General features: G+C 37.1%; 1 protein-coding gene across 1 annotated transcript in view; it reads right to left on the bottom strand.

Moving 5' to 3' along the window:
- The window catches only part of CATSPERB (cation channel sperm associated auxiliary subunit beta), a 209,974-nt gene that overhangs the window by 144,234 nt on the left and 39,168 nt on the right, over positions 1-26,572 (bottom strand). The window contains exons 3-6 of the mRNA XM_055288401.2: positions 13,221-13,299; positions 8,608-8,696; positions 6,572-6,712; positions 2,961-3,021 (exon numbers count right to left, since the gene is read on the bottom strand). Of these exons, the coding sequence (XP_055144376.1) occupies positions 2,961-3,021; positions 6,572-6,712; positions 8,608-8,696; positions 13,221-13,299 (370 nt within the window). The remainder of the gene's footprint in view (positions 1-2,960; positions 3,022-6,571; positions 6,713-8,607; positions 8,697-13,220; positions 13,300-26,572) is intronic.

Genomic DNA, 26,572 nt, shown 5'->3' with positions numbered 1-26,572 from the left:
TGAACGCAGGAGGTGGAGGCTGCAGTGAGCTGAGATTGCGCCATTGCACTCCAACCTGGGTGACAGAGCAGATGTCATCTCAAAAAAACCCAAACAAACAAACAAAAAACCACACAATTAAATGCCACTACATTTTTTTTGAGAATGGCTAAAAATTTAAAAAATATGTCTATACATACATATATGCATACATATTTACAAGCATACACACACACACACACACACACACACACACACATACACTAAGCTCTGGCATGGATGCAGATCACCTGGTAGTCAGAATGCAGAATGATAAAGCCACTTTGGGAAATCGTTTGACAGTTTTTCTTATAAAGTTAAGCTTACACTTATCATACAACACAGTAATCCTACTACTTGGTATTAGCTAAATGCAACAAAAATTTATGTTCACACAAAAACCTGTATGAGATTGTTTGCAGTAGCTTTACTCATAATTGTCAAAAACTAGAAAAACCCAAATGCCCTTCAACAAAATTAACTATCCACACCAAAAAATACTACCCAACAAGAACACTAGAGAGACCATAACATAGACAAATCTCCAATGAATTAGCTAAGTGAAAGAAGCCAGACTCAAAGGCTGTATAGGTTATGATTCCATTTATATGACCCTGGAATAGACAAAACAACAGGAACAGAGAACAGAACAGTGGTTGCCAGGGACTGGGAGATGGAGAAGGGTTGAATATGGGTGGAGTGATTTTATTGCCTGATGGAACTGTTCTATGTCTTGACTGCAGTGACCGCAGTTGTATACATTTGTCAAAATCCATAGAACTGGACACCAAAAAGGATATGTTTCATAGAATGCAAATTATACCTTATTTTAAAATGAAAAAAAGGAGCAAATTATGTAGTGTAAATCAAGGAGGGGCTGTTTACTTTCAACAATTATATGTAGTTCACATTTCAAACTGCTTTCACCACCTAGTCATCTCTAAATTTCCATACAACTCCATGGGCCTCAGTTAAATCATCTGAAAATGAAGATAATGATAGTATCTACCACATAGTTGGGAATAAATGAACTAACATAGATAGAGCATTTAGAGCAGTGCTGACATATAATAAGAATTCAATAAATGCTGCCTGCTATTTCTACTGCCACTACAATGACTATTTTACTACCTCTGTTGTTGATGTTGCCTAACCTACTTTTCCCAAGATTTTACATACACTCAAATATATTCCCAAGATTTTACATACACTCAAATATATTCCCAAGATTTTACATATACTCAAATATATTCCCAAGATTTTACATATACTCATAATACTTATATTCACACTATAGCAGTAAATAAAGTATGATTAAGGAGGAAAAAGTGAATGAACAAATATGATCTCCTTACCTCTGAACATTTTTCCCCTGATTTTTAGCATATTACTATCTACATAAACCATCCCCTCCTATTACAGTACTAGCACAAAGATATTTCTTTTTACTCAGTCCAGGGAGTTGTATCAGGAGAGGAAGAGCTAATTTGGTCTTTTTCTAAAATCCTTAAGTTCTCGTATCATCTTTGTTCCTGTCTGGGTAAGTTTAGAATCAATGCTTTTCTAAAATTAAACTTCGTACATAAAGAGTAGAAGTAAAAATAACATGTGATCTTCACTTCTTCGATGGTCAAATGAATGTCAATATTATGCTAAGCTTCTGGAATAACATTCCATCATTATATTAATGAGTTAGGCTACATCGAAAATAAGAGTACAGTTTTCAAGATAAATTCCTTTAAAAATCACAGATAGCTCCAATAAGAAAATTAATTTGAAAAAAAGTTGAATAAAGGGTAAAGATAGTGATACAATCTATGCCAGATGTTACGGCACTGGGGCATCTATTGCAGACTTTTATCTTTGACACTTTTTTAATCTACAGAATCTTTTCCATCATCTCTAACTTACCCTCACCTTGCCTTGCATTCATTCTATAGGACACAGTTTGGAATATCCTTTACTCCAATACCAAGAGGGGTTGGCCTGTATGGTTCCCCCATCCCACTCTCCCAATCCATATTTGCTTGGTGCACAGATGGATGCTGGATCAACAATGGGTCAACTGAAGATACTGTCCTGGGAATTTGGAATTGGGCTGACTCATAAGAAAGATATATAAAATTCAACTGTAATGAGGCAACTTTAGAAAGCCTGTCTACAAAAAAAGAAATATAAATATAGATTTACAGAAAATACAGATAAGACAGACAAACAGGGTGAAAGTATTCCCTCAGTTCTTGATGGTTTTCCATTTCTTATTTCTAATTCCTTCCTATAAGATGGCGCATTTTTGTCTTTGGGTTCCATGACTAAAATAAATTTCTTCTTTTTCCTTAAGTGAAGTCAAATTGGTTTTGTTTAATGCACCTATCATATTAAAACAACAAATCTTCCACCATTTTTAACCTCTGGGAATGTGTCTCATGCCTAGAGATCTACTAGGTCAGTTCACTAGATCAATACTCACAGTTCCTGGAATTTGACTTTTCTCCTCTTTTCATCTAGGTATATACAGTAGCATATGATGCTACACTGCCACAAAATACTTAATAGATTCCATAATAAAATAACACATCATATCTATAGCTTATAACATATTAAAATTAATGATTCATCTTCAGTAAAATAAATTAGTACCCATATTAATACTACAATTTCCAAGTTCTAAGAAATGAGTTTATTTTAAATAAAGGATAATATAAATGTTGTATATGTCAAAACAATCTACGTATAATAGGACTGTCAGGTAAAATACAGTATCCCAGTCAAATTTAAAATTCAGATAAACCACAGATAATTTTTAGTAAGTATGTCCCAAATACCACATGGGGGATTTACATGACATAACAAATCATTTTTAAGATAATAAATTCTTTTTGTTCTTTTTATTTGATAAATCCAGACCCAGGGGTAAAAGAGTTAATTCAGATCACTCTTACCTGTGCTTTGTGTGATGTTTTCTCTAGGAATATCAACCAACCACAAAATCCGATCACTGAACTTGAATAAAGAAGACATCAGAAAACAATGTTTTACAACGTGAATAACAACACATCACATTCTACACTACCTTTTTAAAAGATAATTTAAAACATCCAATATATATACCTTTTACCTAGAAATTTCACTGTTAGGAATTTTTCCTACATTATGCTCACATATGTGTGAAATAAAATGTGTTCAAGAATAATTTTGCATCATTGTAATGGCTGAACATTGGAAATAATGAAAATAGTCATCAGTTGTGTATAATATAGCCACATTGTGGAACTCTGTACAGCCAAGCTTAGGTAGCACAAAGTTGAAGTATTTACTGGCATGACATGTCAGAGACAGAGCTTGAGGTTGACAGAGCATTTGGGATATTAAGAGGAAAATTCCAGGAATAAGGAAACTGCAAGAATGGTAATCTCTGAGATTTAAATATAAACTGTGACCAAATTCTTGGGCAATAAAGGTGCAAAGGACACCCCCAGAAGACCAGTTTGTAAAAACTAGCAGTGCAAGCTAAAAGAATTGAGTAGCGATTTCAGCTGCCAAAACCACAGGTAAGATCTTAGAGACCTGTGGTACAATTCTTCTTTTGAAGAAATAATGGCTGGAAACATTCCAAATTTGCTAAACTTACAATTCTAGAAGCCCAGGGAACCTTACTTGGGTAAATCCAAAGAGAAAAATCTTAAAAGCATCCAGAGAAAAATAACATATTACATACAGGAGACAATCGTAAAATTAACAGCTGACTACTTATTCAGAAGCAAAGGTGTCAGATGACATTAGAATAAAATATTCAAAATGCTGAAATAAAGTGAAGTCAACCAGAAATTTTATGTTTGACAAAACTATGCTTCAAAATTTCAGTTGACCACTAAAAACCTGTTAGATCTTACAAACAAGTTTAGCAAGGCTACAGGATACTAGATCAACATATAAAAAATCAATTATTATATTTCTATGTACTTGCAGTGAACAATCTGAAAATGAGATTAAGAAAGCAATTCCCTTTACAACATAAAAAAGAATAAAATATTAGAAATAAATTTAACAAAAGAAGCATAAAACTTATACTCTGAAAACATAAAACATTGTTGAAAGAAATTAAAGATCTAAATAAATGGAGAGACATCCATGTTCATAGATTGAAAGACTTAATATTAGTAAAATGGCAATACTACCCAAATGTATGTACAGATTCAATACAGTCTATATCAGAATCCCAGATGGCTACTTTGTAGAAATTGGCAAGCTTATCCTAAAATTCATATGGTAACTCAGACCAGCAAAAATAATCTTGAAAAAGAAGAACAAAGTTGGAAGATTCATGCTTCCTGATTTCAAACTGTAGTACAAAGCAACAATATCAAGACAATATGATATTAGCATAAAGATAGACATGTGGATCAATGCAATAAAATTGAGAATCCAGAAATAAACTGTCCCATTTATGGTCACCTTATTTTCAACAAAAGTGCCAAAACAATTCAATAGGAGAAGAAGAACAGTCTTTTCCGCAAGTCATGCTAGGACGGCTGGATATTCACATGCCAAAGAATGAGTAAGGACTCTTATCTCACATCGAATACAAAATGAACTCAAAATGGATCCAAGATCTAAATGTAAAAGGTAAATTATCAACCTCCTAGAAGAAAACATGTGGGGTAAAATGTCACAACCTTGAGTCAGGCAATGGTTTTCTACACATGACACCAAAAGCACAAGCAACAAGAAAAAAAATAGATACAGCGGACTTCATTAAGAAAAACTTTTGTGTATCAAAGGACACTATAAAGCGAAAAGACAATGCATAGAATGAGAGAAAATATTTGCAAATCATATGTCTGATAAGAGACTTGTATCTAGAATCTATACAGAACTTTTATAAATCAAAAAGACAAATACCCCAACTAAAAATAGGCAAATAATTTGAATAGATATTTCTCCAAAGAACATATTCAAGGGACTAATAAGTACATGAAAAGATACTCGACATCATTAGTCATTAGGGAAATTAAAATCAAAATTATGAGATAGCACTTTATACCTACTAGGATGGTTATTTTTAAAAAGACAAATAAAGGCCGGGCATGGTGGCTCATGCCTGTAATCCCAGCACTTTGGGAGGCTGAGGCTGGCAGATCACAAGGTCAGGAGATCGAGACCATCCTGGCTAACACGGTGAAACCCCGTTCTCTACTAAAAATACAAAAAATTAGCCAGGCGCAGTGGCAGGTGCCTGTAGTCCCAGCTACTCCGGAGGCTGAGGCAGGAGAATGGCGTGAACCCAGGAGGCGGAGCTTGCAGTGAGCCGAGATCACACCACTGCACTCCAGCCTGGGTGACAGAGTGAGACTCTGTCTAAAAAAAAAAAAAAAAAAAGACAAAACCAAGCCTTGGTAAGGATGTGGAGAAACGGGAACCTTAACCCAGGTGTGGTGGTGTGCACTTGTAGTCCTGGCTACTCAGGAGGCTGAGGCAGAACTTCTGGGCACTTTAGCCCAGGAGTTCAAATCCTGCCTGGGCAACACAGAAAGACCCTGTCTCTAAACAAAAAAGAAAGAAAGAAAAGAAATTGGAATTCTAACAAGCTGCTAGTGAGAATGTAAAATAGTACAACCACTTTAGAAAACAGTCTGGCATTTCCTCAAAAGGTCAAACATGGAGTTATCATATGATCCAACAATTCCATCCCTGGCCATTTAGCTAAGAAAAATGAAAACATATTTCCACACAAAAATTTTCACACAAATGTTCACAGCAGCATTATTCATAAGAGCCAAAAAGTGGGAATAGCCCAAAGGTTCATCAACTAATAAATGGATAAACAAAATGTGGTATTTACATAATGCGATATTATTTGACCATATTATGCTAACTGAAACATATGCTAACTGAAAGAACCCAGTCATGAACACTACATATATATGTTTCATTTACATAAAATGTTCAGAATTAGAAAATCTATAGAAACGGAAAGATTAGTGGTTGTCTAGGGCTGGGGAGTGGAGGGGGGATTGGGAGTGACTGCTAATAGTTATAGACTGTCACTTTCATCACTTTTGGAGTGACTAAAGTATTCTGGAATTAGTAGTGATGGTTGCACAACTCTATGAATATACTAAAAACCATTTAAGTACACACTTTAAATGAGTGAACTGTATGGAATTATATCTTAATAAAGTTGTTGCCAAAAAAGAGGTGAAATAAAGACATTTTTAGGAGGAAAAAACCCCAGAGAATTATTTGCCAGCAGTTCTGCACTGTAAGAAATGCTAAAAGAAATTGACATCAGATGGCAACTTATATCTGCAGGAAAGAATGAAGGACAGTATAAATAATAAATATGTAGGTAAAGGGTACAACTATTTCTTCTTCTTTAATTTATTTAAAAATATATGACTGTTTAAAGCAAAAACTTTAACACTATCATTGGGCTTAAAACATACATAGATGTAATATTACTCAGCTACCTATTTTTTAAAAAATACATCCTATAAGGAAGAGTATGCTTCTTGTTAATAACATACCACAGAATAAGATAAAATGTAATTACCAACGTTAAATTAAAGTGGAAGATGCCATTATATGTACTATTCATGATTCCTAAGCTGGGAGCAAGTCCTCCTGATGTGAAGACACTTAGCATTCCCTTTGATGCAATTTCATTTTCAGTTTGGAAGAAACACTGGATTTTCTTTAGGAAAGAGCAAGAAAAAAAAAACAACAACTAGTAACCACTTGATGCAGACACACAAGTTAGTTAATCTAAAAGTGATTAGTAATTCCAGTCTCTAGTTAGGAAAAAATATATATATTTATAAAAGTATACTTTCAGAACTCAGTAACCTATTACGCTAGCATCATAAAGGTTTCATTTTAGTAATAGTCTTTTCTATCATAGAAATGGTCATTATTATTACATGTAGTAAACATAGACTCAAAGCAATATGTTATCACAAATAGAAATTCCAATTTTATTAAAATTGTTATTTTGCGTCTAAATAAAAAAGGAAGCAACTATATAAAGCAAAGCCCATTTTACTGCATCTTTACTGGATATTTCCTAGTTTTGAGAAGGCATATGGAAATGTAGCGATCAGAAATGGTGGATTTTCCTGAAAACTAACATGAGACAGATACCAAGAGCTTTATTTCAATTAGTTCTTCTAGTACTTAAGATCACTTTGGGCAAGTTCCCTATCTGAGTTTTAGTTTCCCTAATCTAAAAAATGGGGAAATACATTCATTCCAAAAATATCTACTGAGCCCTTCCTATGAATGGTGCTAGGAATGTAGATGTGAATAAAACAGACAGAACTCTCTGCCCCTGTGGAATTAACATCCTAATGGAGATTGGCAGGTAGACAAACTGGATGGAGAGATTGGTGGATGGATTGGTAGAGAATGAAGGAAAAGATAGAAAAAATGAAATAAATATAGAATACATTATAAGAACGAAGCAGGGAAGGGAGGTTGAGATTGCAGGAGTTTGGGAAGGCAGTACAATTTTTCACAGGGTTATCAGTGAAAAAAAAATAGTACTTTCCTCACAGAAGATTAAATGTATAGATTAAATGTCATAATGAACATTAAACATTTTTTAAAAATGCCTGATACACATAAACACTTTATAAATGTTAGCTATCACTTCTAATACTACTGCTGCTAGAACTACTATACTACAACTATCCAAAAAGTAGGTTATAATTCCCTTTTTAGAAGAAGAACTGAGGGTCAGAGAGTTTAGGTAACCTGCCCCAGGACACACAGACCATAAATGGCAGAACCAAGACTGGACCCCAGCTCTGTAAGTCCATCTTCTTCCAAAGCCCATTCTTCTTCCATAACATATAACAACAAATCAGAAATCCATTTCTGGCTCAGAGAGCATACACTTCTCAATAGTTGTATATACAAAGCTTAAATATATATTTAAGTATATCAAGAGGGAATTGTGACCTAAGTCAAAGCAGGCTTAGGAATAAATGCATTTGTTCTCATGGAGTCTTTTTCTTTGTTTTTATTATATATATTTATCATAGATGTTTAGACAATCTGTGCATCTTTTATTAACACATATTTTTGTTAGTATTTGCTGCATGATCTTGATAGCATGCTTTATTTTACTCTGTTGTGTATGTTTTTAAAAAGTCTCCCATTATTTGAATCAAAGGATCATATCGTTCCTTACCCAAAATGACAACTTCAATGTGGTACTTGTTATACAAAGGCGAGACAGATTTTCAAGGTCATGTGAGGTAGCTTTCCTTCTCTAATAGGCTACATCTGTCAGGCTTCAAAAGGACAAATCAACTCCACTAAAAAGGGGAGGGAGGAGGCATCATTTTTAAAAAAGAAAGAATAAAAGCAAAAACACCCAGGATGCTCTATGGCTAAGTGAAGTATTTTACCTGCTCCAAGTAGACATACACTAGCGAAGATAGAAAAAATTATTATTTATATAGAATTTTTCCTCCCCAAGTCTGAACATAGTAGAGGGTATTTGGAAAGAATACAATGCTATTGGGTTTACACATGGACTTTAAAGGAACGTGAAGGGTTATAACACATGCTATTAGTGGACCTTACCAAGTTTTCTAAGAAAAGATACAACTTGATTATTTCATTCTCTTGAGGGAACCCTTTGTCAGAACATGCAAAGCGTTTCTCTGTATCACCTAAATAATAAAAAAAATACATATATTAGATCACTGATAGAAGACTGTCCATAAAAAGTACCATGTTTCTAAAACTGACAAAATATTTTTAAGGAATAAGAATTATAATTGCACATTTTAAATTCACTTCAGGTAAAATTCAAATTTTCCACCTTGTTTTTCTTTTTACACATATGATATAAGGCATGTTTAAAAAGGGAAGGTTTGGCTGAAGCACTAATATAACTCATACTAGACCATGACACCAAATTTTTAGAGGTAGACAAAAACCAGTTCTTGACACTGCAACACCTCACCTTGAGGGTATAGAAGGATCCAGAATCGGGGACTGCAGAGAGAATTTGTGTTTTGATAGAAAGGTACTGAATGAAGATGTTAGGAGAAGGACCCCTTCTACTTACTTACCTTATGTCTGAGGCAAGAGGGTCTGATGGGCACACTGAGAAAAGTACAATGTATCCCTGCAGTTTGGGGCGCAAACTCAGACTCCTGCTTAGAAAATCTAGAAGGCAAGAGATGATTTGGTGGAGAGAACAGGATATGGTTCGTTGAGAAAGAGATGGGTATGTTAATGATACAGACAGGAGACAGAAATACTGGGTAGAAGAGGCAAAGGTCCCATCCTCAAGCCTGGAAACCCACAGCCCTAATGAAAACAGGCATTTCCGTTTTTGTGCCCAAAAGTTGCCTTTTGGCCCACCATGGCCCCTATCCTACACTCATATAAACCCCAGACCCCAGGCCTCAGAGCAGACTAGTAGGTAAGCAAGGAGATGAACAGAAGAGCAAAAGAACAGCAGAGAGAAGAGAAGGAGCATCTAAATGCCAAGAGGAGTTCCGCTGGGGATGGTCGGAGAGGCCAAAATCCAGGGGAAGATCATCTTCCCACACCATCCCCCTTCTAGCTCGTCATCTGTCCTGCTGAGAGCCACCTCAGGCCATTCAGTAAAACCCCTGCATTCATCCTTCAAGTCCATGTGCAAACTGATTATTCCTGGATGCCGGACAAGAACCTGGGTACCAAGAAGGCACTGAGCTGGTAAACACTTAAACCGTCCGTGGACAGCAAGGCTAACAGGGCACACTGTAACACACACCCACTTGGGCTTCAGGAGTCACAGGCTCCCACCTGTGGATGCTGCCATGGAGGCAGAGCCCAGGTGTGCTCGTCCGGCTCCTGCACCTGCCCATCTGCATGCTTCCAATCCCGTAAGGGGTTCGAGTGCCAGAACAGCCACACCTCTGTATGTCCTGCAAGAGGGGCCAGGGAACTCTCCCGTTTCATTAAGAGTCCTGCACAACCAAAATTTACTGGGGCAAAAGATGGATGAATGCTTCCTGTGGTCCAGATATAGGTCACTGGTGAAAAAGAACTAGCTTAGGGTCATCTAGGTTCCTGTCCTCAAAGGTCTCTCTGAGCGGCAACTGGCTCTCAGCAAAAAGAATTTGAAGGCATAGACAAAGAAATAAGTGACCAGTGGGAATGAAGAAGTTTTTGCCTTTGTTAGAAGAACTGTATATGAGAGATTCCCGGTAATGTGAGGGAGGAGAAGGGGCTATGAAGGACTCATTCAAGTGCCCAGAGATCAAGGGTCAGCTTTACACATCTGCTGGAACTTGAAAGTGCAAATGTCAGATGGTGCCCTCAGACCCAGTTAGGGCAGAACTGTGCTATTTCCTCCCTTTCTACAACGCTGGAGCAAGAAGGGTCAAAACCTAAAGTTGATGAGACAATGAAAAGGAATCTAAACACTAAGTGGAGAGAAGGAAAAGTTGATCTTAGCCTTTCTTCTCACCTATAGGCTTCCCACCAGCACAGGCCCAGACAGGAAACAGGGAAGAAGTTTCAATTATAAAATAAGAGTTAAATTTGACTTGTACATGGGCTTGGATATTTTAATTACAACAATTACAATGCAAAAGTGTTTTAAAATTTCAAATGCTCAGAGAACTGATTTTTGGCTCAAGGGGAACATGTGCAGGCTTGTTACAAAAGTATATTTTGTATGCTAAGTTTTGGAGTACAAATGAATCTGTCTCCCAGGTAGTGAGCACAGTGCCCAACAGGTAGTTTCTCAGCCCCTCCCTGATCCATTTCTCCTGTCCCTCATATTCTCCAGAGTTTATTGTTCTAGAAGAACTGTGTGAATCATCCAATTGTAACCAAAAAAGTCTTGGTTCTGGCGCAAACATTCATCCAGTGACAGAGGAAGAACCATGCCAAAGATTGGATTTAAATAGGAGGCAAAAATAAATTTAATTTATAATTGAATGTTACTCGTTCTGTTTGTATAATGTAATGATTTCAATGCTATCTTGAAATTCTGTAAGTAAACATATCTTTACAAGTATCACAAATATGCAAAATATACAAATATTTCTGGAGGTTATAATGTTAAACAGTTTTCAAAGTACTTTCAACTTATACAATCACTTTGCCCATACTTGACAATGCTATCAGACCCATTTTTTTAAAGCTATAATTTGATTGTGAAGTCCAAATCACTTCTCTGCTTAAAAATCTTCACTGACACACCCTTACCTCATGAATTAAACTCCTTAAATGGTGAGACACTAAACAGAAGGAAACTAACTTCTTTGAATAACATACTTTGAGCCATTAAAGCTCAAATAGGTTGAGCTGGATTTAGATGTTATTTTATGAAATTCCCACAATACCTTGTGCCATATATATTACTGTCTCCTCTTTAAAGAAGAGGAAATCATGTTCTCACTCATAGGTGGGAATTGAACAATGAGAACACATGGACACAAGAAGGGGAACATCACACTCCGGGGACTGTTGTGGGGTGGGGTGGGGGAGGGACAGCATTAGGAGATATACCTAATGCTAAATGACGAGTTAATGGGTGTGGCACACCAACATGGCACATGGATACATATGTAACAAACCTGCACATTGAGCACAGGTACCCTAAAACTTAAAGTATAAAAAAAAAAAAGACATTTACCAAAAAAAAAAAAGGAAGAGGAAATCAAGCTCAAACATCATATGACTAACAACAGTGGGCCAGACTGGAACCGAGTTGTTTCTCTAAGGGACATCCTCTCTTTATCCCGCTAGACACTCTTTCAATAGTTAAGCCCATTTTTTCAGTCTGCCCTGCACATAACCTCGTCCATCACCTCTGAAATGCATGAGGTTCTCTCTACTTCCATTTTCCGCCTCAAATTTTAATACATTTTAAGATCCAGTTCAAATACAAATTGTTTTTGTTTGTTTGTTTGTTTGATATAGGGTGTTGCTCTGTCACCCAGGCTGGAGTGTAGTGGAATGATCTTGGCTCAATGCAACTTCTGCCTCCTGGGGCTCAAGCGATCCTCCCACCTCGGCCTCCTAAGTGGCTGGGACTGCAGGTGAGCACCATCACACCTGGCTAAATTTTGTATTTTTTATAGAGAAGAGGTTTTGCCATGTTGCCCAGGCTGGTCTCCAACTCCTGGGCTCAAGGTATCCTCCTGCCTCAGCCGCCCAAAGTGCTGGGATTACAGGTGTGAGCCACTGCACCTGGCCAAAGAGTTTTTTCTAACACTTGTCTCATTGCAACTAGTTGATTTGTCCTCTGCACTTTGGTATCATTTTGCGAATTATGTACTCATATCAACAGGATCTTCTGGGCTTGGGTGGTAAAAGCAGAGGCAGAGATGCCATAGGGAGAGACAGAGAAACAATTTCCAACTTTTCTAACTTTCCCTCCACGGACCCCTTTGCCTAGAAAGTCTCAGATTACAGAGTTTGCTAGATTCCGTTATAATAATAAAACACAGAAAATTACTCTTCTGCAAGCTTCTAAAGGAAAGATGTGCCAGAGAAGTTATACTTTCAACAGTATGTGACTTCTTTAACAAGAATCATGATATAAAGGAAAACCACACAAGTGTAACCACCAATGGAATGCCTGCTCTGACTACAATAAAAATCCACTGTGGGACAAATGTACAGAAAAAAAAATGCCATTTATGAAATTCAGTCATTGCCTTATTCACAGTTATACAACCACAACAGTCCCCCTTTTTCTGTGATCTCACTTTCCACAATTTCAGTTACCTGTAGCCAAGCATAGTCCAAAAACATAAAGTGGAAACTTGCAGAAATAAGCAATTTATAAGTTTTACATTGTGCACTGTTCTGAGTAGTGTGATAAAATCTCATGCCATCGGCCAGGTACAGTGGCTCATGCCTGTAATCTCAGCACCTTGGGAGGCCAAGGCAGGGGAATCACGAGGTCAGGAGTTCAAGACCAGCCTGGCCAAGATGGGTGAAACCCCATCTCTACTAAAAATACAAAAATTAGCCAGGCGTGGTGGTGGGCACCTGTAATCCTAGGTACTCGGGATATTAGAAGCCTCTAGCCCAGAGTATAATTGACAATATTGGGGAACAATTGGAAGATAAGTTAAAGAAGAAATACTAAAAGAAAAAATTTTTTGCTGTAAATAAGGAAGCGACACAAATAAGAACTCCTGAGAAGGAAATAGAGAGTAAGACAGTCTGAAACTTACCTTTATTATATACTATTCCTGATGAAAATTCAAATATGTTCAAAAGCAAAACTGAAACATATATAAGTGGCGATTCCATCTGTTGGAATAAATAAGAATTATTTTCACTCAATTACTCTGAACATATTTCTGAATTCCTTTTGCTATAAACAACTGCAAAATAGTAAATAAATAATCTCAATATTCTTAATATTTCACACTGTGTGACAAAAGCAGACAACACAACAGTTGACTAAGCTCTAAATTTACTCCCTACTTGGTATTAAAGGTAAATTTATAGGTATAATTATTACAAACTAGAAAAAGAGATGTGGCTCAGGTTTTCCTTCAGTGTAGGTAACTTTTGGAGAGGTGAGATCAACTATACAGCTATGTAAAACAGAGCCCGAATTGATGAAGACTCTGAGGATGATACAGCTGTAACTTAATCTAATATTTTGATGACATTGCTTTTGGGAAGACAGTTCACATGGTCCTAAGTTTCCCTGCACATTCTCGTTGAGTGTGCCAAGAATGCAAGGCCCTGGATGGTGTTCATCTCAGGCTTGTGTTTTGTAGCCACCAGCCTTGAGGGATGAGGTAAGGCACCCCAGACAATAGCAGGCTTGTTTCCATGGTGAATCGCCTAATCTCACTGTACCTCTCCTGTAATGCACTCCACTATGTGTATAAGCATCTGTTATGGGCTCAATTTTCTACCCCCAACATTCTGAAGTTGAAGTCATAACCACCTGTACCTCAGAAGGCATTCATGTTTGGAGATGGAATTTTTAAAGAGGTGATGAAGTGAAAATGAAGTCATCAGGGTGGGCCCTCATCCAATAGGACTGGTGTCCTCAGAGAAGAGGAAATTTGGACATGGGGGGGTGAAGTGAAGACACAGAGGGAAGACATTCAGAGGGAAGATGAAGGGAAGATACAGGAAGAAGACAGCCACCTATAAACTCAGGAGAGAGGCACGAACAGATCCTTCCTCATGGCCCCCAGAAGGAATTAACCCTACCGACAACTTGATCTCAGATTTCTAGCCTCTAGAACTATGAGAAAATAAATTTCTGTTGTTTAAGCCACCCAGTGTATGGCCCTTTGTTATGGCAGCCCTAGCAAACTAACACAGCATCCATGATGAATTTCACCTCTAAGGAACCTGGGGGACAGGGGGTACTGGAATGAGCAACCTGTGGACACTCTGGCTACTGCTTTTGCTATTAGTAATAAAGTCCTTTGTCTCTGACCTAGGAGTCTTGTGTCTTTTGCCAGCATCCAAGAAAACAGGAACAGACTAATTTGTCAACTCAAAGTGGAATAAACTCTCAGATCTTTGTGCAGTTCCTGACAACTGCTGAGTAAATTAAATGTAACTGGTGTTTTTCCTTCATCAAAACTGAGTTGCTTATTAAATACATTTAATTGACAATAGAAAGCTCAAACAGTTTGATTTTTTTTGAATTCATTCTTATCACATTAACAGGGGAGAACTGAAGGTTTTTAGTGCATTTTTAAAAATCATCTGAGAAAATAACTTGTTTTCACAGGGTAAGAGGAAACAAATAGTAGATTAAAATTCTGTCAGCATGGTGCAATGCTCAAGAATATTTCTGGCGTAAGAACGAATTTAACATTAAGTGGAGACATTATCACAGTTAAACTCTGAAAATAGTCCCTTTACCAGAAAAATCTTATATCACTTTGCTAAACATTCAAATTAAATGACATAACACCATTATTAGAATCTTTATGCCTCTTCATGGGTCACCTGTGCAAATTCGAGAGAGTTAGTATGAAGCACATGGTGGAAATTCTGGTTTTAATGTCAGCAAGCTTGTTCTGCAGGCTTTCTTATCTGCCATCCTGCAAGCTCAAGAATTTCTGCTACCTACTGGTTTCTTTAACGCTTTGGGACACAGTTCCAGTCTCGTTCTTCTTATTTTCCCTTCAATATTACAACTTTTCCTTATTTGATACTATCTTCTTTCAACTTTCAGCTCATGGTTAGAGTAAAGACATAGACTTCAGCCTAAGATGAACTCTGTCCATCGAAATATTTGATTTTTAGCAAGCTATTTAACTTCTTGGAGTTCATATTCTATTCAGTAAAATGGGGATAACAGGCACTTCACAGTGTTGTTGTGAGAATGAAAAATACCTTAAAACATCTAACAATTATTCTATACAGAATAAGCACTTGACAAGTATTACCTCTGAATTCCATATCTCTATACACTGTAGCAACTTCCTTATCCTCATCACACTCCCCTACTGAACTTCTTAGCAGTTAAATTACCCCCAGTTATCATTCCTTTGTAATTATTGTAAGTTTTACATAATTATTGGATACAAGTCACGTATCTGGGCATTTTCTCTTCTCTGGCACCAAATAAACATTGGGAATTGCCCCACTGAAGGAAGCTATCTCCTCCCCCAGTTGGTTCATTTATAGTTACTCAATTATTATGGAATAGTGATCACACTATAAATTCATACTCTAGCAGGGTCCTTATTTTAATATTTTTTAGTGTAATTACCTCTTTAGGAGATGCCCAACTAGTTGTGTTTTTCTTTTTTATATTTTTTCTAAGTTTTCTTCTATACAGGCTGAGAAGAAAGATCCAAAGTCAGGAGCTGAGTTTTCCCTGTTGACTGGCTTAGCACTCTAGTCACCTTTGGTAACAGCCAATCAGCAGCTACCAAGTACAGAAGCATGCTTAGAAAATCTAAAGGACAGGCAGTTGGAATTTCCAACTAACTGCCTCTTTCAGAGCACCACAGGCTATTTTCTTTAAAAACTGATGAAAGGTAGAGTTTCTCCAAACCTTCCATCTTTAATATAACATTCATCTAGGAAGGATCAGAAACCTACATATGATTATCTATAAAATACTTCAATTATCATATGATCATTGAATGCCTGGGGAAAAACATAAATGCTAAAAGCTCATGGTAACTGCATACAATGAGGTTTAAAAGGAGGCAATCTCTCAAAGAGAAGGAGCTTCATAACTGGGTCTTGAAGTAAGAGTGGGACTTAAAAAAATAGAGAAGGCCTTATTGACAGGTAAACAAGACAAGCAAATATACAAAGCACAAAGTTAGGAATGAGCTGTGGATGCATGGAAACAGTGAGACCGAACGGCATGCCAGTTTGTCCTCCGTATTCATGTGTGACTGTCCTTGATGTGGTTGTATGTGCTCACTAAGGCTGCCTTTGACTGAGTACCGAGTGAGCTGAGCTTGAACCTTTCTGTCTTACCCAGCGCCCTGACTAGTCATGAATGGTCACAGAGGCTGACACATACTTTTTGATAATGATAATAATAAAACCTGTTTTATACTCAGGTTGTCCTTCAGAAGTCCCTTCACATAGCCATGTAAAACCTGCTTTACCCTCATATCCTGAAATACATCTGGTATCTGGGTTTAATCTATTCCTGGAAGAGCCCGCATCAGAAATATATTTCTCTCACCCTTTCTGGTGACCTTGACCTAAAGAAGAACCTGAAACAGTGTGCAAAACACAAAAAATATATCTCCTTATAAAGCCTCAGTTCCCAGAAACTTGGAGCTCTCTTTTTTTGTTGCCTGTTTCCCACTAGGGAAGGCAATAAAGCTTTTATGGAAGAAGATGTAGCTTTCAGTTACCATAGCAACACGGCTACACATTAAAAAAAAGTCTGAGCAATACTGAAGGTACACATTGAGAGCTGTAAAAAGAATGATGAAGCAGGTGATATTTGCCTTCTTTCTCCCCAGCAACCCCTTAGTTTTCTTTTCCTCATTTACCCCCACATGACGTTTCCTAACTTACGAAAGAGTAAAGGATCTGCTTTCAATCACAGTCACTGATGAATTACACTTTGATGTGAGTACCAAGACTACTCCCACAGTAGGTGATTTATCTGTCACAGTGGAATGAAAGGGGTTCTTCTCCCTGAAAAATAAATTATGCACTGGGCTTCCATCTAGTCAGGAGGATAGCGGGCAAGGCAACAGGCTGATTGAAAGAAAGATGACTTTGACTTTTTTGTAATTTTTTGCTGGCTATAACAGGGCTTATTATGTGTGAAAAATAAAAACAAGTATAGAGAAATCAATTATCCATAAATCAACAACCAGATATAGCCACTGTGGACATCTTGACATTTCTCGAGTCTGTTTCTTCTGCATTTATACGTCCTTCTTTCAGTCATTGTTAGTCTACTGGAAATTTAGTGTTTTACTTGTGAAATGGTAAAATAACCCCTTGCAATATTTAATGTAAATATTTAACTCAATTTGTCATTTAACAATTTTATTTATAAATTTTTCTTGTCTTTATTTAATTAATTAATTAATTTATTTATTGTTCTGAGATGGAGTCTCATCTCTGTCATCCAGGCTGGAGTGCAGTGGCGCAATCTCGGCTCACCGCAACCTCTGCCTCCCGGGTGCAAGTGATTCTCATGCCTCAGCCTCCTGAGTAGCTGGGATTACAGGCGTGCGCCACCACGCCCAGATAATTTTTGTATTTTCAGTAGAGACAGGGTTTCACCATGTTGGCCAGGCTGGTCTTGAACTCCTGACCTCAGGTCATCTGCTTGCCTCGGCCTCCTAAAATGCTGAGATTATAGGCATGAGCCACCACGCATGGCCTTCTTATCCTTTTTATGTGAGAAATTTTAAAGACTCAAAAAGTTCAAAGACTAAGATAATGAGGATGTTTCAGTCATCCAAGATTAAAATCACCCCCAGTTTTTAATAACTTTTTATTATGGGATGTGCCAAACATTGGGGGAAAAGTAGAGAGAACTATACATTATATATATTATAGCATATATATTCTATTTTGTGCAATTGCCTACCTTCAGTCTTGTTTCATCTATACTCTCTTTCACTCACTTCCTCCTCTAGTATTATTTTGTTGTTTTTTGCTGGTGGTGGTGGTTTTTTCTGAGGCACAGTCTCGCTCTGTCACCCAGGCTGGAATGCAGTGGTCTGATCCCGGCTCACTGAAACCATCCACCTCCTGAATTCAAGAGATTTTCTTGCCTCAGCCTCCCAAGTAACTGGGATTACAGGTGTGCGCCACCATGCCCAGCTAATTTTTAGTAAAGATGGAGTTTCTCCATGTTGGTCAGGATGGTCTCAAACTCCTGGCCTCAAGTGATCTGTCTGCCTTGGTCTATCAAAGTGCTGGGATTATAGGCATGAGCCACTGCACCCAGCCTGCAGGATTACTTTGAAGATATCCTGGACAACTGTATATATTTCAGTATGTATTTCTAAGAGAAAATGACTTTTTTTTAAAGAAAAGAAAACCACAATACAATTTAACACCTAAAAATAATAGTAAGTCCCAGATATCTACCCAGTGCCTGTTTATATTTCCTCAGTTACCTCATTCACAAAATTTTTTATAGTTGTATGAATCAGGATTCAATAAGGTTCAAACTTTGCCACTGGTTGATGTATCTCTGAGGTGTCAAAATCTACAAGTAATTTTCCTTTCACCTCTCCCTTCACCCCATCATTTTTTTTCTCTCACGTTTTCCTTGAAACTCATTAAAGAAGAAGTTAGTTGTAATGTGTTTCTCACAGTTTGGATTTTGCTGAGTGCATCATTATGGTATCTTTTTACATCATAAGTTTATCATATTGTTCTGTAAATTGTTAAGTAGATTTAGAGGCTTGATCAGATGCAGGTTTAATTTTTTTTTGTCAATAACATTTCATAGGTGGTGTTGGGTACTTCCATCAGGAGGCACCTAAGGTGTGGTTAGCTCTCTTTTTCTGATGTAGCATCCATCATTTATTACCTAACTCTGTTAAATTCATTAGAGGCTGCAGAGTGGTGATATATTATCATTTCTTCTTCACTTATTAGTTGGAATACTTTTATAAAGATAACTTTTCATGCATCCACTATTTGGTTACTCAGAGGTACAATTCCTAAGAAAAGACAAATGCTTCATTCTTTTCCTTCATTTACCATTTTGAAAATAATGAATTGATTCCCTAGCATCCTCATAGAGGTAACCAATAAAGTTCATTTTTGTTATCATTATGAACTCACAGGTTTCCATTTAAATATATTTAATGTATTTCTATCATTATGGTTATTATCCTTATTGATGCTCAAGGTGTCTAATTTTAACAGGTATGGTCCTTCTGAAGTTCGCGTCTGAGTCTTTTTGACATGCCTCTAGTCATTTTTGACAGTTTCCTTCTTTCCTTATAAGACAAGATACTCTAGGCTCACCTTCTACATTTCCTGCCCCAGACATGGACTCAGTCATTTCTCTATATAATTCTGATTCCTCTTCCTGGAAAATAGTATTTAGAAGCCATAGTTTTGGGAGTTTGGCCAGTCTTTTTTTTTTTTTTTCTTTAATAAATATAGAAAACCTGGCTGGGTGCGGTGGCTCACACTTGTAATCCCAGCACTTTGGGAGGCCGAGACAGGCAGGTAACTTGAGGCCAGGAGTTCAAGACCAGCCTGGCCAACATGGTGAAACTCTTCTCTACTAAAAATACAAAAATTAGCTGGACGTGATGGCACATGCCTGTAGTCCCAGCTACTCAGTAGGCTAAGGGCAGGAGAATCACTTGAACCCAGTAGGCGGAGGTTGCAGTGAGCTGAGATCATGTCACTGCACTCCAGCTTAGGCAACAGAACGAGATCTGTCTCAAAAAGAAAGAAAGAAAGAAAAAGAAAGAAAGAAAGAAAGAAAGAAAGAAAGAAAGAAAGAAAGAAAGAAAGAAGAAAGGAAGGAAGGAAGGAAGGAAGGAAGGAAGGAAGGAAGCCTTATGTAACATAGATGGTGGCCACTTAAAACTTAATTTCTCCATATATTCTTTTAAAAGTCCTATAATAAGAGGAGAATTAATAAAACAACTCATAGCACAACTGGGAGGCAGAGATTACTAACAACTTTAACTTACATATAAGTAGGAAAAGCAGCATATGAAACCAGAGGGATCAACTCCAGAGTCCATACCAAAGTGAAGTCGGGTAGAGGTTGTGTGGAAAAGAACAGAGGACAGCAGCAGTGGAGCAGCAGTGGAATCCGGATTAAATTTTCTCTAATAGAGTTCTGCCTAAAAGAGGAAATATACTGACAATGGGGTTGAGAACTGGTGGACTAGAACACTGCCTTGAAAATCTTCATGCAGTTTAGGAAAGCATCATTCTAAAGGAGAGGTAGATGTTTTGGAAGAGGGAGAAATTTTTAGATGTTTGATGGTGAAGAAAAAAGCAAGCAAGCAATAAAAATTAAAGGTCATACAGAAAGAAAAGAGAACCAGAAGCTGGGAAAACACACCTACTCAACCCACAAAACTTCCATGTACAAAAATTGAACTTTACTGTAACAACAGAAAAGGATGCCTTTGAATTAGGAAGCCTAGGTACACGCTCAAATTCTGCCCCTTACCTTCAGGCTTCTCCAAAACAAGAGAAAAAAGAATGGCATTCCAAAATGAACACAAAATGACAGGCAGTATCATACAAAGCTATTAGAGGGTAGAAATGAGTCTGGGCACAGTGGTTCATGCCTGCAAATCTCAGCACTTTGGGAGGTCCAGGTGGGAGGATCACTTAAGCCCAGGAGTTCAAGATCAGTCCCAGCAACACAGTGAGAGTCCATCTCTACAAAATAATTGAAAAACTTAGCTAGCCAGGTGCAGTGGCTCACGCCTGCAATCCCAGCACTTTGGGAGGCCGAGGTGGGTGGATCACAAGGTCAGGAGATCGAGACCATCCTGGCTAACATGGTGAAACCCCTTCTCTACTAAAAATACAAATAATTAGCCAGGCATGGTGGTGCACACCTGTAGTCCCAGCTACTCAGGAGGCTGAGGCAGAAGAATCACTTGAACTTAGGTGGTGGAGGTTGCAGTGAGCCTAGATCGCCCCACTGCACTCCAGCCTGGGCAATAGAGCAAGACCCCGTCTAAAAAAAAAAAAACTTAGCCAGGCATGGTGGTACATGCCTATAGTCCTGGCTGCTTGCTGCTTGGGAGGCTGAGGCAGGAAGATAGCTTGAGCCCAGGAGGTTGAAGCTGCAGTGAGTCATGATCACACCACTGCACTTCAGCCTGAGTGACAGAGCAAGACCCAGCTAGAGAAAACTGACACTTCAACCTGAATTAAGTACGTTCAAATAATAATATTCATATTTTTTAAATCACCTTGAATAATTAGTTCAAAATAACTCAGAATAGAACATAGAACAAATAGGAAGATATGGAATGAGAGTTGACCAGACTCAGGAAATGGAAGAAAAAGACAAAATAATCTCATTAAGTAAGATAAAGATTAAATATCAAGGTGCCCAAAAGAAAATAGTTTTGACCACAAACATAATAAAGATCATGAAGGAGAAGAATGGAGACCATCAAGAGAACACCACTAAATAAGGAAAAAGATAAAAGTATCAGAGAAAAAGTAGTAAGTACAGACAACAGGAAAAGAAAATCCAACATCTTCCGCAAACTAAAGAAAGCACAAGTATACAGACTGAAAATATTTAAAGAATGCCAATATGAAGAATAGAAAAAGTTCATACCGGGTCACACCTTATGAAATTTCAGAACAAGGATAAAGGTTCTCAAAAACTTCTAGAGAGAAGTTCCTACTAAAGGAACAGAATCAGACTGGCATGAGTCCTTATCTGCAATATTGAATGAAGGAAGAAAATGGGAGCAATGCTTTCAGAGTCCTAAAGGAAAAATAAATGATCTCAATCTATAATTCTATAATCAATCAAAGAAAGTATGAGAACAAAATAAAGACATTTTACTCATGCAAAGTATAATGACCATAGGTTGTATTTTGGCTGATCAGCATCCATTCCACCAGTCTTCGACAGTAAGTTTTTTATTTTGGAGGACTTGCCCTCCCTTTGTAGTCTTGTGGGACTGTTAATCAAGGTACCCTGCCTTTCCATAGCCAAGTAGCAAGCATATGATCCAAGCCAGAACAAGTAGTGTCCCCTCTCCTGGAGTGGGAATCCTGAGCATGGTGATCAAAAGACTGATGATAGTGAGAGTTGATTCTTGTGGCAGATTCCAAACAAGATTAATACGCACTTTTTGCTATATCCCCCACTGGAGCTGCCTAACCTTTATCTTTTCTGAACTGGGTTCATCCATAATCTCTGAGTCTGTGAGCACCCCATTATCTTCCAAATAAATTCCTTTTTAAAGTCTACTTTTACTGCATTTTCTAATTGATACTACTAGGACTTAGAAATTTATATCCAATGAATTATTCTTGGGAAGTTATCTGAGGAATTCCAGCAAAACCAAAGACATGGAACCCAGAAAGAATTGGAGACAACCCAGAAGATAGTTAAATTCTGGGAAGACAACAGAGTAGCAAAACTAGAGAGTAACCAATCTAGATTGGAACAGGATGACAGAAAGCTCCTATTGAAAAAATAAAAACAGAAAAAGAAAAAAAAACATGCAGTATAAAGTATGATTAAAAAAAACAGAAAAACTTGAAGATATAAAAACACATAATTTTTTACAAAATTCAACATTTCTTCATTATCAAAAATAACTATCAACAAATTAGGTATAGAAGGAATGTTTCTGCATAGTATTGGTACCAAAACAGTGATATAGACCAATGGAACAGAACAGAGCCCTCAGAAATAATGCCGCATATTTACAACCATCTGATCTTTGACAAACCTGACAAAAACAAGAAATGGGGAAAAGATTTCCTATTTAATAAATGGTGCTGGGAAAACTGGCTAGCCATATGTAGAAAGCTGAAACTGGATCCCTTCCTTACACCTTATATAAAAATTAATTCAAGATGGATTAAAGACTTAAATGTTAGACCTAAAACCATAAAAACCCTAGAAGAAAACCTAGGCAATACCATTCAGGACATAGGCATGGGCAAGGACTTCATGTCTAAACACCAAAAGCAATGGCAACAAAAGCCAAAATTGACAAATGGGATCTAATTAAACTAAAGAGCTTCTGCACAGCAAAAGGAACTACCATCAGAGTGAACAGGCAACCTACAGAATGGGAGAAAATTTTTGCAATCTACTCATCTGACAAAGGGCTAATATCCAGAATCTACAATGAACTCAAACAAATTTACAAGAAAAAAACAAACAACCCCATCAACAACTGGGCGAAGGATATGAACAGACACTTCTCAAAAGAAGACATTTATGCAGCCAAAAGACACATGAAAAAATGCTCATCATCACTGGCCATCAGAGAAATGCAAATCAAAACCACAATGAGATACTATCTCACACCAGTTAGAATGGTGATCATTAAAAAGTCAGGAAACAACAGGTGCTGGAGAGGCTGTGGAGAAATAGGAACACTTTTACACTGTTGGTAGGAATGTTTCTCAATACAGTAAAGGTAATACAAGCCAAGCCCACAGCTAACATCATACACAATGGTGAAAAGTTGAAAGTTTTTCCTCTAAGATCAAGAAGAAGACAAGGATGTCCACTCTCATCACTTTTATTCAACATAGCACTAAAAGTCCTAGCTAGAGCAATCAGGCAAGAGAAAGAAACAGAAGGCATCCAAATTGGAAAGGAAGAAGCTAAAATGTCTTTGTTTGCAGATGACATAATCTTATATTTGAAAACCTTAAAAACTCCATAAAAAACTGTTAGAACTAATGAACAAATTAAATAAAGTTGTAGGATAAAAAATTAATAACAAAAATCAGTAGCATCATACAGTAACAAAGAAGTATCAAAAAATTAAGAAAATCCCATTTATAATAGCATAAAAATACTTAGGAGTAATTTAACCAATGAGGTGAAAGATCGGCACACTGAAAAGTATAAAATATTGATGAAAGAAGTTCAAGAAGACACAAATGAATGTGAAGATATCCCATGTTCATGGATTGAAAGAATTAATATTGTTAAAATGTCCATACTACCAAAAGTGATCTACAGATGTGGTACAATCAATGTCAAAATTCCAATCACATTTTTACATAAATAGAAAAAAAATCCTAAAATTTCTATGGAACCACAAAAGATCCCCAATAGCCAAAGCAATGTTGAACAAAAAGAACAAAGCTAGAGGTATCACATTACCTGATTTCAAAATATATTTAATAGTAATCAAAACAGCATGGTACAGCATAAAAACAGACACATTGACCAATGGAATAAGATAGAGATCCCAGAAATAAACTTGCACATTCATGGTCAACTTATTTTCAACAAAGATGCCAAAAATACACAATGGGGAAAGAACAGTTTCTTCAATAAATATTATTTGAGAAACTGATTATCCATATGCAGAAGAATAGAATTAGACCCTTATCTCATCCCATATATAAAAATCACCTCAAAAGATTAAAGAATTAAACATAAGACCTGAAACTGTAAAACTACTAAAAGAAAACATGGGGGAAAACACTACATTTATCTGGGCAATGATTTCTTGGATATGACCCCACAAGCACAGGCAAAAAAGCAAAAGTAGACAAATGGGATTGTAACTAAAAATCTTCTGCACAGCAAAAACACAATTAACAAGAGTGAAGAGAAAACCTACAGACAAGAAAATAATATTTGCAAACCATACATCTGATAAGGGGTTAATATCCAAAATATATAAGGCAGTCAAACAACTCAATGACAAGAAAACAAATAACCTGATTTAAAAATGGTCCTGGGTACAGTGGTGCAAACCTGTCATCCCAGTTACTCAGGAGAATGAGGCAAGATTGCATGAGCCCCAGAGTTTGAGTTCAATCTGGGCAATATAGTGATATTCCGTGTTAAAAAGAAATTTCTTTTTAAAGGGGAAAGGGCCTGAATAGACATTTTTCAAAAGAAGACATACAAAATGGCCAACAGGTATATTTTAAAATGCCCAATATCACTAATCATCAGAGAAATGCAAATTAAAACTGCAATGAAATATCACTTCATACCTATTAGAATGGCTATTGTTGGTGGGAATGTAAATTAGTACAGATACATACATTTTGTATTAGTATGCATACATTTTGGAAAATGGTATTAAGATTCCTTTAAAAACTAAAAATAGAATTACCATATAATCCAACAATTCCGCTTTTGGGTATATATATATATATCCAAACAAAATGAAATCAGTATGTAGAAGTGATATCTGCATGCCTATGTTCACTGCAGCACCATTCACAATAACCAAGATATGGAAACAACCTAAGTGTTCATCAATGGATGAATGGATAAAGAAAATGTGGTGTATATACTATTTAGCTTTAAAAAGAAGAAAATTCTGGCAGGGCGTTGTGGCTCATGCCCGTAATCTGAGGACTTTGGGAGGCCGAAGCAGGCATATCACTAGAGATTAGGTGTTCAAGACCAGCCTGGCTAACATGGTGAAACCCCATCTCTACTAAAATATAAAAATTAGCTGGGAATTAGAAGAGGTTGCAGTGAGCTATGATCGCACCACTGCACTCCAGCCTGGAGACAGAGCAAGACTTTGTCTCAGAGAAAAAAAAAGAAGGAAATTCTGTCATTTGCAACAACATTGATGAATCCAAAGGACAGTATGCTAAGTGACATAAGTCAGGCACAGAAAGACAAATACCTCATGATCTCACTTACATGTGGGATCTAAAAAAGTCAAACTCATGTAAGTACATCATAGATTGACAGTTACCAGAGGCTTGTAGGGGGTGGTGGCAGCATGGACAGAGAAAGGAGAGATGTTAATAAAAGGGTATAAGGGCACAATATTCTTTTGTCTTTATTTTCCAATATCTTTTATTTTCAGAATGTGCCTTTTTATAGATTCTATTTTTATTTCATGTATGTAATAACATTCTTTTCTGAGACTTAATGGTAGCATTTTTGTTTTTGTTTTACTCTCCTTGCATAGTTCGATTCTTTAAGTCATTTTTCCTTTTTATTTTTTCTGGTTTCAATCTTTCAATTTTGAGGCTTCTTAAACATTTATCATAATCCTTGGTTTTCTATTCAGATTTGAAAGCAAGTTCTAAGAAGCTAATTTGAGGCGCTGGATCCAAGAGAGGCCTATCTACTGTGAGTTTCACTGTAGCACATTCTGGAGAAGTTGTTTTACTGGGGAAGAATCTCAAGTAGGCCTTTTCTCTTTGGCTTCTCAAATTCCCTGGGTCTTCCATCTCCTTCCCAAAGAGTACAGTCCTGGCTGCTAGTATTCTGAGATGTCAATATGCAGTATTTCGTCTTGTTCTCCTGTTTTCAATATGGCACCCACATTCTCAAATGTTCTTGATATCTACCAGGCCAGAGACCCTCTGTTTTACCCTCTCCCAAGAAGAAACTTCCAACTTCTCCCTGAAAGGGGGAAGCGCAGCTGGTAGACTGTAGAGTACTGGGGAGATAATC

This window comes from Symphalangus syndactylus, chromosome 8, assembly GCF_028878055.3.
Source record: "Symphalangus syndactylus isolate Jambi chromosome 8, NHGRI_mSymSyn1-v2.1_pri, whole genome shotgun sequence".
Taxonomy (NCBI): Eukaryota; Metazoa; Chordata; class Mammalia; order Primates; family Hylobatidae; genus Symphalangus; species Symphalangus syndactylus.
The sequence above is the reverse complement of the archived record's forward strand: the minus strand, read 5'-3'. Positions and strand labels throughout refer to the sequence as shown.